We start from the raw sequence: 13,840 nt of genomic DNA on the forward strand, positions 1-13,840 counted from the left end.
TGAAATGAGTTCTTTTTATTAAATCTGCATTACTTCTCAACTCTTTCCAGGCCTGAAGAGGAAGTCTCTGAGTTCATATCTGACTCTTACGGCAGTTGATCATGTGACACATCAGTCTGATATCCAGCCAGGACTACAACTCTGACATTGGCTGCTGATGTTTGTCTACTTTTCCATTCGCTTTGGCAAATACACTCAGCCGTCGTCGAGGGATTTTTAACCTGAAATCTAATATTTGACAGCTGAGGAAGTTCAAGAGGATATTATTTTAAATTCATCATCGTTTTAAAAAAGGCCGATGTGTCACATGATCAGCGTTGGCCGCAGTGCAGACGGAGCTAAACTAGACTACAGCCGGCGTCTCAGTTGGAGATGTCGGCGCTGTTGTTGCGGTTGCCGTATTTGTGGTGAATGATGAGCAGGACGACGCCCAGGAAGAAGCAGACGGAGCCGACGGTGATGTAAGCGATGCCCAGGAACGGGTTCTTGCCTCCCATCCAGGAGATGGTGCTCAGGATCATCCGCTTCCTGCCCTCGAAGCTGCGGACGGGATAATCTGGGTTCAACTGGTTAAAGATGGAAACTGTAAAAAAGGTTTCTGGGGGTTTTTTTACACGTCAAACTTTTCTCAGGGATCCATAAACTCACAGCTCTGAAGAGTTTTTGTCTTATTTCCAAACTTTTCCAAATCTGTTAGTTTAGTTTCATTTATTTTGGTAATTAAACTCAAATAAACACGTATAAATAAAGCAAATAATAATAATATGTCTTTATTCCTTGTACTTCATCTGAAATCATATCACCCCCATCCTAAAATCCCTTCACTGGCTCCCTGTCCCACTCAGCATTGAGTACAAGGTCTCCCTCCTCACCCTCCAAGCCCCCAGAACCAAGCTCCGCACCATGGGTGATCGGGCCTTTTCCTCTGCAGCCCCGAGGCTGTGGAACGCCCTTCCCTGACCACCTGAGGGCCCCACTGACTGCAGATAAGTTTAATAGAGACCTAAAAACTTGTCTTTTTACTAAGGCATTTTGCTAAGTGTCTTTTATATGTTCTTTTTTAAACTTTTCTTTTTCTTTTTTTCTTTTTTCTTGTATTTTCTGCTCTGTATTACTTTGAGATTGTTGAAATGTAAAGTGCAATACAAATTAAATATATTATTAATTTATTATTATTAGAAATAGCGACAAGCCAAAACAGAAAAACTAGTAAAAGTTAAAATAAAGAAATAAATAAATAAATAAAGCAGTTTCTGACCGAAAAGGTGTAGGCTGAAGCATTTTCTTATAAGACCAACCCTTTTAACATTAGTCATTCAACAGATCCCAAAGTACATAACAAACACAAAACAATTGGCTATATAAATATAATGCATATATAATCATAAACTTCTAACTATTAGAAATGTATAATAATACATTTCTAATAGTTTTTAGTCTAACTGTTTATATTTGTTATGTCTTATCATGAGTTTGTCAGTCATCTGTGAAGCACTATGACTTACACTTTAATTGACTGATTAATTAATTAAGCATCTGTGTTTGACGTAATGTAAAGGATACTGTAGACGACTTCCAGAGTGTAGTTTCCTCGGGCGAGCGTTGGCACCATGTTGTTGTTGTTCTTATTGATGATGCGGTAAAGCTTCCTGAAGGTCGGCAGAGCGGCGGTTCTCATCCACACGATGAAATCCTCGTTGATGAAGCCGGTATTGTTGGCGTCGCCGCTCAGCTCGTACACAGGCCGGCGCCAGTTCACCGGCTTCGTCGTACCTGAAAGAAATGATGATTGATCAGTGAATTATGAATGACTCCATATTCATAGACTGTATAAAAGAAATGGACGTAACATCCGTGACGTCACCCATTGGTTTGTGGACTGCTGCTCGGTAGAAAATAGTTTCGAATCTGGGCAGCGCCATCTTGAAAACTTCAGGTGCATGCTGGGAAAAATAAAAACACTGATTCTACTCTATGGGCATGAGGCGGGGCCATGGGCGGAGTGGGGAAGTTGCTATGGTTGCGAGGGCTGGATCTCGAGGACATTGGTCAATCAACCTGTCAATCAGGACGTAGCCCCGCCCTAATGTATACCCTGCTTTATCGTCACATATAAAATCAGGGAGGACAAAATGTCCCAAATGAACATCATACTGCATTGAAGAAGGCTTTAAACTAGCGATTGAGACCATAAACACATTTTGAAAACATTTACTGAGGTTAGAAATCAAGTGAGAAGTTGGTGAATTCTCCATTGACTTGTATAGAGACGGTCGCCCCCTGGTGGCCTTTTGATAGAATGCAGTTCTAAGTTACTTCCGCGTTGGCCTCATTTCAGAGGACCGTAACTCCCCGCCTGCTCCTATCTGATATTCACTGTCCACTCAAACTATTAGAAGTCCAGTTTTACAGCTAAAATCCTAAAACACAAGGTACAATTTGCTTCAAGACGACCTTTAATATGCTTTAACACTATTTTTTAGTATTACCTCCAGAGTTTACTTCATGATAAGGTTACAATTCTGCACACTAATGTGGAAAACGTTTTAAAAAACATAAAATAAATTGTCAGTTTTGGTCTCCAAACAAGCTACTCCTGTGTTTTTCCCCACCAGAGACTTTTTTTCAAGGCACTTTCCAAAAGGGATGATTTTTGAAATGTTACATTTTGGATGAAGAAACAAAAAATGCTTTAAACACATCAATAAAAAAACACCCAAAGGGACTGGAGTCAAGCTGCTGACTCACGACTGACTCAACAGAAGATAATTCATTATTTTTTAACTGTCTTGGCATTTCAATTTGAGCAAAAGATGCAAACGCTGATGGAAAATAACGTGTTGTCTTCAAATGATTCACATGTGAGACGATAAGAGTCCAAATCAATATTTAAACCCTCGACTAATGACATTCTCGTAGGAGGGTTAATGACTCTAAAAGCCGAGGAAAGGCTAACGGCTAATGCTTCTCGATGGGCCACACTCGGAGCTTTGCATTAAATCAATCAATCCTGATGGTACCTTGGAAAACAGCGGTGAGGTTCGGGTTACTTCCTGGGTTCCTGAACTTCACGTGCTTGTCCGTCCACCAGGCGATACCCGTAGTCGTCAGAGGAATCTGGATCTTTGTGCCGTTCGGGTCGTTGTAAAACAGCTCCAACGTGTCTGCAGGGGGGGAAATAAAAAAAAAGATGAATAGATGTTTGACAAATGTGTTTATTCTGTTTTAACCCTCCTGTTGTCTTCGAGTTGAGTCAAGGAAGGAAGGAAGGGAGGGAGGAAGGAAGGAAGAAAGAAAGAAGGAAAGGAGGGAGGAAGGGAGGAAAGGAAAGGAAAGGAAAGGAAAGGAAAGAAAAGAAAAGGAAAGAAAAGAAAAGAAAAGAAGGAAGGAAAGGAGGGAGGAAGGAAGGAAGGAAGGAAGGAAGGAAGGAAGGGAGGAAAGAAGGAGGGAAGTAAGAAGGGAGGAAAGGAAAGAAGGAAGGGAGAAAGGTAGGAGAGAAGGACAGAGGAAAGAAAGAGAGAAGGAGGGAGGGAGGAAAGGAAAGGAAAGGAAAGGAAAGGAAAGGAAAGAAGGAAGGAAAGGAGGGAGGAAGGAAGGAAGGAAGAAGGAAGGAAAGGAAAGAAGGAAGGGACAAAGGTAGGAAAGAAGGACAGAGGAAAGAAAGAGAGAAGGAGGGAGGGAGGAAAGAAGGAAAGGAAAGGAAGGAATAAGGAAGGAAAGGAGGGAAGGAAGGAAAGGAGGGAGGAAGGAAGGGAGGAAAGGAAAGGAAAGATGGAAGAAGGAAGGAAAGGAGGGAGGAAGGAGGGAGGGAAGGAAGGAAGGAAGGAAGGAAGGAGAGGGAGATGGAGGAAGTACAGACGGAAGGAAGGAAAGGAGGAAAGGAAGGAAAGGAGGGAGGAAGGAAGGGAGGAAAGGAAAGAAGGAGGGAAAGGAGGGAGGAAGGAGGGAAGAAAGGAACGGAGGGAGGAAGTACAGACGGAAGGAAGGAAAGGAGGAAAGGAAGGAAAGGAGGGAGGAAGGAAGGAAGGGAGGAAAGGAAAGGAAAGGAAAGAAGGAAGGAAAGGAGGGAGGAAAGAAGGAGGGAAGGAAGAAGGGAGGAAAGGAAAGGAAAGAAGGAAGGGAGGAAGGGAGGAAAGAAGAATAAGACGGGGTCAATTTGACCCGGGAGGACGACACAAGGGTTAAATCCACCACAGAGGAAACACATGAGAGGAAGGAAACAGACCGTTGAACATGCTGTTGGCGATGGCTCCACACGGTGCGATTGGCTTGTTTTCATGGAAAGCATATGGCTCACACTCCTTGCTGGGTCTCTGTGAACGATGAGGAGGAGGAGGAGGAGGAGGAGGAGGAAGAGGAGGAGGAGGAAGAGGAGAAGAAAGAGGATAAAAGATTGACGGCACCACATGTCAGTCGCACTTGAACACAGTTTAACACACATGATGAGAAACCTTTTAACTCTTCCTGTCGTCCTGCCGGGTCAAATTGACCCCGTCCGTTTTTCATTCCTTCTTTCCTTCCTTCCTTCCTTCTTTCCTTCCTCCTTGTCTCTTTTCCTTCCATACCTCCTTCTCTCTTTCTTTCCTCCCTCCCTTCTTTCCTTCCTCCTTCTCTCCTTTCCTTCCTTACCTCCTTCTCTCTTTCTTTCCTCCCTCCTTTCCTTCCTTAACTCCTTCTCTCTTTCTTTCCTCCCTCCTTCCTTCTTTCCTCCGTCCATCCTTCCTTTCCTCCCTTCTTTCCTTCCTCCCTCCCTCCTTTCCTTCCTCCCTTCCTTCCTTACCTCCTTCTCTCTTTCTTTCCTCCCTCCTTCATTCTTTCCACCCTCCTTTCCTTCCTACCTTCCTCCTCCTTCCTCCTTTCCTTCCTTCTTTCCTCCCTCCTTTCCTTCCTCCCTTCCTTCCTTACCTCCTTCTCTCTTTCTTTCCTCCCTCCTTCCTTCTTTCCTCCCTCCTTTCCTTCCTCCCTCCCTCTTCCTTCCTTCCCTCCTTCCTCCCTCCTTCTTTCTTCCTTCCCTCCTTCTCTCTTTCTTTCCTCCCTCCTTTACTTCCCTCCTTCCTTCCTCCTTTCCTTCCTCCCTCCCCCCTTCCTTCCCTCCTTTCCTTCCTTCCTTCCTTCTTCCTCCCTCCCTTCCTTCCTTGACTCAAGGACAACAGGAGGGTTAACTACGACCACAGATCAAATCTGAAACCTGAAGCTTGTAGGAAATAAATTCTATATTTAAATATTTACAAATGAGATGAAAGTAAGTCGTATACGTTTCTACTTCTTCTTCTTCTCTGTTTACGGAAAGCGTCAGACAACAGAGAGATTATAGTGGAACTGATGTTACGGTGGTTTGATGCGCTACTAAAAGACCGCCGGTGCAGCAGGAGTGAAAGCAGTGGATGCATTCGGAAATGAAATACGACGCATCATATTCACAGTGGAGCCATTAAGCGACTGACGTTCCTGCAGCCTGTTAAAAAAGACGTTCTGACATAAAAATGATGGATCGCCTTTTTAAGAACTTTCTGTTTCTTTCTGCTTTTTTTACCTCCCAGATAAAGAGTTTATAAATGGAAACAGATGCATAAATATCCTCCGTGGTTAATATTTCCTCACTTACATCAGACTCCTACCCACATGAAACACAACGCGAGGATCCAGCATCCATCCGATCAATTAATCAATTAGTTGCCAACTATTAAATCAATCTACAACTATTCTGATGATAGATTCATCATTTTTAAATCATTTTTTAAAAGAACATTTCCAAAGTCTCTGATTCAAGCTTTTCAAATGTGAATATTTTATGGTTACTTTAGTCATCTGTGACAGTAAACTGATTTTTTTCTGGATATGGACAAAAAGGCATTTGAGGACACTGATCGACATTCTTCAGCATTTTCAGAAACAAACAATTAATCGATTAATTAAGAATATAATCAGTTTAACCAATAATGAGAATAATAATCATTAGTTGCAGCTCTAGACTGGATGTTATCCCCTTCTGTTGCTCATTGTGTGTGAGTTCAGTGTATGGATGTATTATAAGAGCTGATAGAGCACCACTGCTCAGACATCAGCTAATTACCCCTAGTGGTCACGTGCGGTATTGCAGCTATATAAAATCCCCCCCACAGCCCAAAAAACATTTTCCCCATAGACCACCATTGTAAAAGAGACATCTGTTGCTCATTGTTTGGGAGTTCAGTGCATGGATGTATTATAAGAGCTGATAGAGCGCCACTGCTCAGGCATAAGTTAATTTCCCCCTAGTGGTCACTTGTGGCATTGCAGCTATATAAAATCCTCCCGCAGCCCAAAAAAACATTTTCCCCATAGACCACCATTGTAAAAGAGACATCTGTTGCTCATTGTTTGGGAGTTTAGTGCATGGATGTATCATAAAAGCTGATAGAGTGCCGCTACTCAGACATAAGCTAATTTCCCCCTAGTGGTCACTTGCGGTATTGCAGCTATAAAATCCCCCCATAGCCCCATAGACCCCCATTGTAAAAGAGATGTCTGTAAAACTGCAAACAAGGTTGATTAGGTTCATTATAAGTCTTTCTATTATGAACTTTTGATCCATGGTCAGGGTTTAATATGTGTAAAACTTTCCTCAAGCCGAGAAAAGTGATGTAAAAAAGTGCGACGGCATCACAATGTTAAGTCTGTGAGTGGAGAAGGAACCCGTGGGTGCAGCCAGCAGGGGAAACACCACTGCACATATTCAGTGTGCTGCATAACAAGGAAGTTAGACCAGGAAGTTAGAAACTGCTTTTGGTGTATGTGCCAGCTGAGCAGTTCTTATAGGACTTAATGGACGCCAGTTTTAGTCCATATCCATCTCTTACTGTATAATACATCCATGGTTCAGTGTTGTTTCTTCTTCTAAAGTGATTCATCCTAATTTCAGCAATACCACTGAAGTGACTAACCCTTAATTCTGCTCAGTGTTTTGGTTTTATTTATCAGGGAAACTCCTTCCAGAGAGATCTGAGCTGGTTTACAGGAAATGCTTTGCTCATTTTTCTGCTTTTAGCCCTTTGAATGATGATGATGATCTGTGTGCAGCTAATTGAAGCTCTGTGTGTGTGTGTGTGTGTGTGTGTGTGTGTGTGTGTGTGTGTGTGTGTGTGTGTGTGTGTGTGTGTGTGTGTATTTTCACTGTATTGTTGTGTGTGCATTATTTATACAGCTAATTGTTGTGGATATTTGGGGTTTATTATACTCATTGGAAACTATTGAATAATTAATGAACGCAGGGTAGGTGCTATAAACATATACTTCAGCCTACACTCATTTATTTATATTTTTATTTTGTATTGTTTTTATTGTTTCTTTTGTTTCCCTTTTGTCTCGTTAGTAGGTGTGGTGGAGATGAGGGGACACTGAGCAGGGAACTATGATTATTTGCTTTGTTATAAGTAAATAAAAAGAAGCTGAACTCGTCTGTTCTCGTGCAGCTTAGCAGTGATATCATGTATTTATAAGTCAGTCATGTGTCTCATACCTTGAGGGACTCCAAGTCTCCGTTCAGCTGGCTGTCGTCTCTCGACTTCACGTAGCGACGGTGGTTTTGGTAGAAGTTGGAGAGGCCGTAATACATGAAGACGTTGCTCTGTCGATTAAAAAAAGGAAGGTATAAAACAGGGGTGTCAAACATGCGGGCCGTGGGCCAGAATCGGCCCGCCGAGGGGTCCAAGCCGGCCCACTTTACTTCCTTCCTCCCTTTCTTTCTTTCTTTCTTTTTTCCTTCCTGTCTTCTTTTCCTTCCTTCCTGCCTTACTTCCTTCCTTCCTCCCACCCTTTCTTCCTTTCCTTCCTTCTGCCCTCCCTTCCTTCCTTCTGTCCTTCCTCCCTTTCTTTCTTTTTTCCTTCTTTCCTTCCTTCCATCTTTCCTTCCTGTCTTCTTTTCCTTCCTTCCTTCCTTCCTCCCACCCTTTCTTCCTTCCTTTCCTTACTTCCTTCCTTCCTTCCTTCTGCCCTCCCTTCCTTCCTTCTGTCCTTCCTCCCTTTCTTTCTTTCTTTCTTTTTTCCTTCTTTCCTTCCTTCCTTCCATCTTTCCTTCCTGTCTTCTTTTCCTTCCTTCCTTTCATCTTTTTAATAATCTGGCCCACATTAGATCAAATTGGACTGTATATGGCCCTTGAATGAAAATGAGTTTGACACCTCTGGTATAAAAGGTCTTATCAATTATAAACCGGCTGTGTGAATGTGTGTGGGGGAGTATTTCTGTAGTGTTGCGTGTTTAAAACCACGTTACTGACCTCATATGGCTGGTCCAGGTAGAAGGGGATGGTGCAGGTACACGGCTTGGTGCTGTTCCAGCTGAAGTGCTGGGAGCAGTTGAAGCACGGACTGGACATGTCGACTCCTGTGTAGTCGATCTGTCGGCATGGAAACACACACACACACTTTATAACACTTAAACTACTAGAGGGGAAAATAGATGACATGAAAGCATGAAAACAAGGACATGAAGTGTAGAAACTATAATCATCAGACTGATTTCTTCTTCATTCATCGGTGTTTTCTCTCATTAACTTTTATTATAGGCTCAGGGAGAGTCTGTCAGTCTGTCACATTTATATTTTACATAATTTATGATCATCTCCATTCAGCCATAGTAATTTGTATCGGTATGAATAGTGATGACACAGCAAAAAAAAGGTCACACCCATGAAGCACAGGAAATACATTTTACAAGTTCATAAATGTTTCAAACAAACAGGACTAATGTCCAGATTTCAGCTCTGAAACATTATGATGGGCCTCCATGTTCTGTATAATTAATGGGAAACAGTTATTACTGGTAAACTGGTTATTATGCAATGGTTTTAATAGTCCGACCCATTTGAGATTAAATTAGGCTGAATTACAAAGAGTTTGACAAAAGACAACCCAAGATCATATTCTGAGTTATTAAATAATTACAATCTGAATATCAATAAATACAGGTGCTAATAATACAGTATAAATGCAGAGTGCAGGATTTTATTCATCGTGCGTCTCTGCAGCTGATCCAGATGTGATCAGCTGATTCATGTGATGCAAAACACATAATATTTCCTCATCGCCTTTCTTTGCATGTCTCCTGCATCCTCGGTGGGAAAGAGAGGGAGGATGCCACAAGGAAAAAAAGATACAAGTGAGATAAACATGGATGCAATTAAGAGAAGTGACATGGACCATATGACTTCACACATGTGCATGTCATGTGATTTCAATTACAGCAGCCCCCCTAATAATAATAATCATATTAAATCATATCAACATGTCATATTAAAAACAGACACATGCATTTGAGTTTATATATCCTCACATTACATTACACTACTAACACACCCCTTCGTCTTTATTACTGTCATGGTTTAGTTTTTTTTACATCTTGTACCTCAAACTCTTTGATGTTGTTGGACGTGACAAACAGGCCGATGCCAATGGGGATGAAGATGAGGCCGATGATGAAGAAGGCAGGCAGCACGGTGCCCGCAGTGAGGATGGGCTGCCATGCTGGTAGTCTCTGCTGTTTGAAGGCCGTGTTTTCGGGTTTCTTCCCCCGCAGAGAGCCTCCTCCAGGCCCGGTCACTGTGATGTGTCCGTCCTCGTCTTTGGCGTTGTAACTAGACGCCATCATGGCTGCTGCTGCTCGCTGCTATAAACTTGTTACAAACACCGGATTTAATTCACTTTACGTTGTCATTTGTTTGTTTTTCTGTCTGTTTGCCGTTGTTGTTGTTTTAGTGAAGTGTCGAGTTAATCCATTGCTTAAATGGTCTTATATTTAGCTAGAAAAGCAGAGTCACATCCTGGAGGGAGTTTACAAACACGACAGTGAACGTAACGCGATGACGTCTCTCGTGTGGTGGTAACTGCTGCTGCCTTCAGGTGCTGGCCAAAATGTCGGAATTTTTAAATAAGCCGAGAAAATAGTAATAAATCCTATTACATGTTCCTGATAATTATGATTAAAAATGACTTATATTTGTTACAAAATGTGAATATATATTTTCAGTTTGTTTTAAACTTTGTCGTCACACATTTTTCTTCCCATATATTCACTCTTTAATTGCTGGTATGATTCATTTATGCACAAGTCGCTTTTGTTTTGTCTTTTTTTTTAGTTTTCCAGTGGTCTGTTTGTTAATTATTTCCAATCTAAATGCTTAGACTAATAACAATATTAAGTATTTTACAGGTTTATAATAACAATAACAACGTTTGCATTGCACATTGCCCTCCATTTAATAATAATAATTCTTCTCTTATACTATTTTCTAAAATCATATCTCATTACATACTATGTATATAATCATTGCACAATGGATAATAAGTTATATACATATATTATTGCAGCACAAATATTTTTTCCATTTTGCTATTTGATTGATTTTATTCTATGTTTGTGTGTGATGTGTGCTGGACGGTGCTGTTGTGATGTCTGAATTTCCGTCAGGGTTAATGAAGCATTTCTTTATCTTATTACTCTAATGTCTGAGCTTGGATTTACGGGTTTACATGAAACACTTGAAGGTGTCATACAAGCTTCAACTGGAATCAACAGAAAAAGCTGAAAAATCACCCCCAAAATTTAAAAAACAACACAAAAACTGATTCTGAGTCTGATAATTGTGTCTTTAATTTCAGTGATAATAGTGTCAATTGCATTGCCTCTCAGACATCACATGAACCTTCAATAATTAAAACCACATTCATTCTCCATAGTTGAGGCTTTTTTTTTTTTTTTTTTTTGAAAGAAAACAAATTTCAAATATCAGTTTATATTTAGGATCATTAAAATACATGTACTCTTTAGTTTATCATGCCATCAAAACATCTCAAACTGACACATCCCCGGTTTACCATCACTATACTTTCAGTACACTTACATGATTCAGCAAGTCTCAAAAACATTTTCTGAATCCAGCATCAAACCATTATTCCATTTTTTGGGCCAACTTTCTGTCCAAGACCAAATTTTAAACAAACTCAACCAAACTTTCATGCCATCAAAATACATATATTAACAATCCCACATATTTTTAACCCACCTGTTTTTGTTTTTTTTTAATATTTATCTCTGTCTTGCTTGTTTCCAGTGTATATGACGATCCAGGTGTGCTTGGTGTTACATCTTAAACATCTTAAAAGCCTCCTCCACCCCAAAAAATATGTTTTTCACCTTCAGTTCTTTTCTCTATGCAGAATAAAGTAAGTGCAGACTTTCCTTTTCATCTGCTGAAGGAGGAAAGTTTCTCTGCGCTCACTTTAAATATTGCTCCAATGTGCAGGATTTAGTGCCATCTAGTGGCGAAGTTGCAGATTGCAGCCACCTGCAAACTAAATTCTACACACTGCACCTTTAAATCTGAGTTAATGGGGTTTGCCTCTGAGCCTGATTTGAGACATCACAACTAATTTGGAGCCAATCTCAATCCAGTATTTGACTTTTTTGTGATGTAGAGGAAATCTTATAGTTGCTGTATTTTTCAAGGGAGAAAGAATAGATGTAATTTTAACCCTTACATACTGTTAGTAATCGGACCCTTCACAGTGTCTCCTGATAATTAGTCTCTATAACAAATTTCAGAACAACAAATCTTATTTTTTATTCATAAATACCTCATCAATCACTAATAAATAGGTGCATTCAGAGAGCAAAGACAATGTGTTCTTCAGGTTTTTACAATATTTGTTTATGAAGAGGAAAAAAACATTCACAATTGGACGATATTATGATCTCATGTTACCCAAACCAGGAGAACATAACAGCCATAATTATGATTTCAATCAATTTTACTGAATATGAAAAATGCTAAAACTTTTTTTTGAATGGTGATGCTTTACTTTTTGAATAAATGCTGGTAAAATTTAACGTGGAACACCATAAATATACAAAAAATGTGGATCAGCTGCACAAAAATCACAAAAAAGATTAAATATTTCTATTTTTCCATTTCTTTTTTACATATATGTGAGTCACTTTAAGGAAGAGTCATAAAATCCAACACTAAAAAAGGTTGTTTAGGGTGTTTATATTGCTCTCAACTGTAAAAAAATGGGCTAAATTTGACCTGAACAGTATGTAAGGGTTACGAATTTCTAATTAGATGTAGTAATTGAACTTTTTAGACCTTTTTAAAGCATTTCTGGTGGGGATCTTTTACTTACTGTATGTGTGTTGTTTTAGATTTGCCTCAAATTTTGTAAAATAACCTTTTAGAACTGAAGGAGGAGGCATTGCGCTGTAAATGTAACCTGGACGTCTCTGAAAAGCAGTGACAAGATAACATGATTCTTTGATTTCACACCGACCGCTGCCTCCATTACGTCTCCTCTCAGACGTGAGCTGTATTATTGCTGCGAGGCGGACAGTGTAGCATCCCCTGGATCCACGAGGTGCTTCGCTGTTCCTCCCGGTGCTTTAAGTCTCCCATCAGACACTTTCAGATTCCTTCTCTTGACATCAGACGTCTCAGCTCAGCGTCGGCTGGTTGCTGAAATGATGTCCATCAGAATACCTGCAGCAAAAAATAAATAAAAGACACAACAGAACAGATGTGTTTCCTTCAAGGCCAGCGGAGAAGGACTCACTTTTCTAATCATTCCTCCTGTTCATACTGACCATTGGAAGAAGCCCTTATAATAAACTTATAATGGAAGTGTGTGAAAATTGTATTTAACCCTCCTGTTGTCTTCAGGTCAAGGGAGGGAGAACAGAAGGACAGAAGGAAGGAAGGAAGGAAGGAAGGAAGGAAGGAGTAAATAGGAAGGGAGGAAGGAAAGGAGGGAGGAAGGAAGGAAGGAAGGAAAGGAGTAAGGAGGGAGGGAGGAAGGAAATGAATGAGGAGGAAGGGAGGGAGGAAAGGAGGAAGGAAGGTAGGGAGTAAGGAAGGAAGGAAGGAAGCAAAGGAGTAAGGGTTAGGGTTAGGGTTAGGGTTAGGGCCTCTGATGTCGTTCCCAGTAAAGAGTTTAATCCAGAATCTGCTGCTTACTGCTGGTCTAGTGTTTCAGGTCTCAGTGTTAACCCTCCTGTTGTCCTCGACTCGAGTCAAGGAAGGAAGGAAGGAAGGGAGGGAGGAAGGAAAGAAGAAGGAAAGGAGGGAGGAAGGGAGGAAAGGAAAGGAAAGGAAAGGAAAGGAAAGGAAAGGAAAGAAGGAAGGAAAGGAGGGAGGAAGGAAGGAAGGAAGGGAGGAAAGGAAAGGAGGGAGGAAGGAAGGAAGGAAGAAGGAAGGAAAGGAGGGAGGAAGGAAGGGAGGAAAGGAAAGGAAAGGAAAGGAGGAAGAATTCCTTCCTCTCTTCCTTCTTTCCTCCCTCCCTCCTTCTCTCTTTCTTTCCTCTGTTCTTCTTCCATCCTTCCTTCCTCCCTCCTTTCCTTCCTTCTTCCATCTCGATGATGGCCTGCTCAGAGCTCTGACCTCAACCCCATCCAACACCTTTGGGAAGAGCAGACCTTAGTGATTTAGAGCTGATCCCTAAAGCAAGGCCTCAAAACATATTCACAGAAGAGTGGAAGCAGTAAGTCGGTACCTGCTCTCAACAGTTATACAGTATATTGTGTGTAATGTTTTATGTCCTCATACTTTTGGCCATATAGTGGAACATTTAAGGAATGTGAACAACAGCCAATAAGTAAAATCAAAGCATATGTCCGAGATCTTTCTTCTGGCAAAAGGGTTTTTTTCGGCACGATCAAAAGACGCCTCTCTTTAAGCAGCATTTTCCATTTCTCATGTTCATCGTATTCATATCAGGAACTTCAACTTTAGTCTATTAACCTTCCTGTCGTCCTCCCGGGTCAAATTGACCCCGTCTGTTTTGACCCTGTCTGTTTTGACTGTTCCTTCTTTCC

General features: G+C 41.0%; 1 protein-coding gene across 1 annotated transcript; it reads right to left on the reverse strand.

Moving 5' to 3' along the window:
- Positions 1–9,788, reverse strand: LOC128377026 (cell cycle control protein 50A-like). Its single transcript, XM_053336905.1, has 7 exons — positions 9,383–9,788; positions 8,256–8,375; positions 7,499–7,606; positions 4,226–4,313; positions 3,021–3,164; positions 1,564–1,773; positions 1–556 (listed from the first exon to the last, which is right to left on the reverse strand). Exons 1-7 carry the CDS (start codon positions 9,623–9,625, stop codon positions 363–365), a joined length of 1,107 nt encoding a protein of 368 aa, XP_053192880.1. The 5' UTR covers positions 9,626–9,788; the 3' UTR covers positions 1–362.
- Positions 9,789–13,840: the final 4,052 nt, after the last annotated feature.

This window comes from Scomber japonicus, chromosome 17 (genome assembly GCF_027409825.1).
Source record: "Scomber japonicus isolate fScoJap1 chromosome 17, fScoJap1.pri, whole genome shotgun sequence".
Classification (NCBI taxonomy): domain Eukaryota; kingdom Metazoa; phylum Chordata; class Actinopteri; order Scombriformes; family Scombridae; genus Scomber; species Scomber japonicus.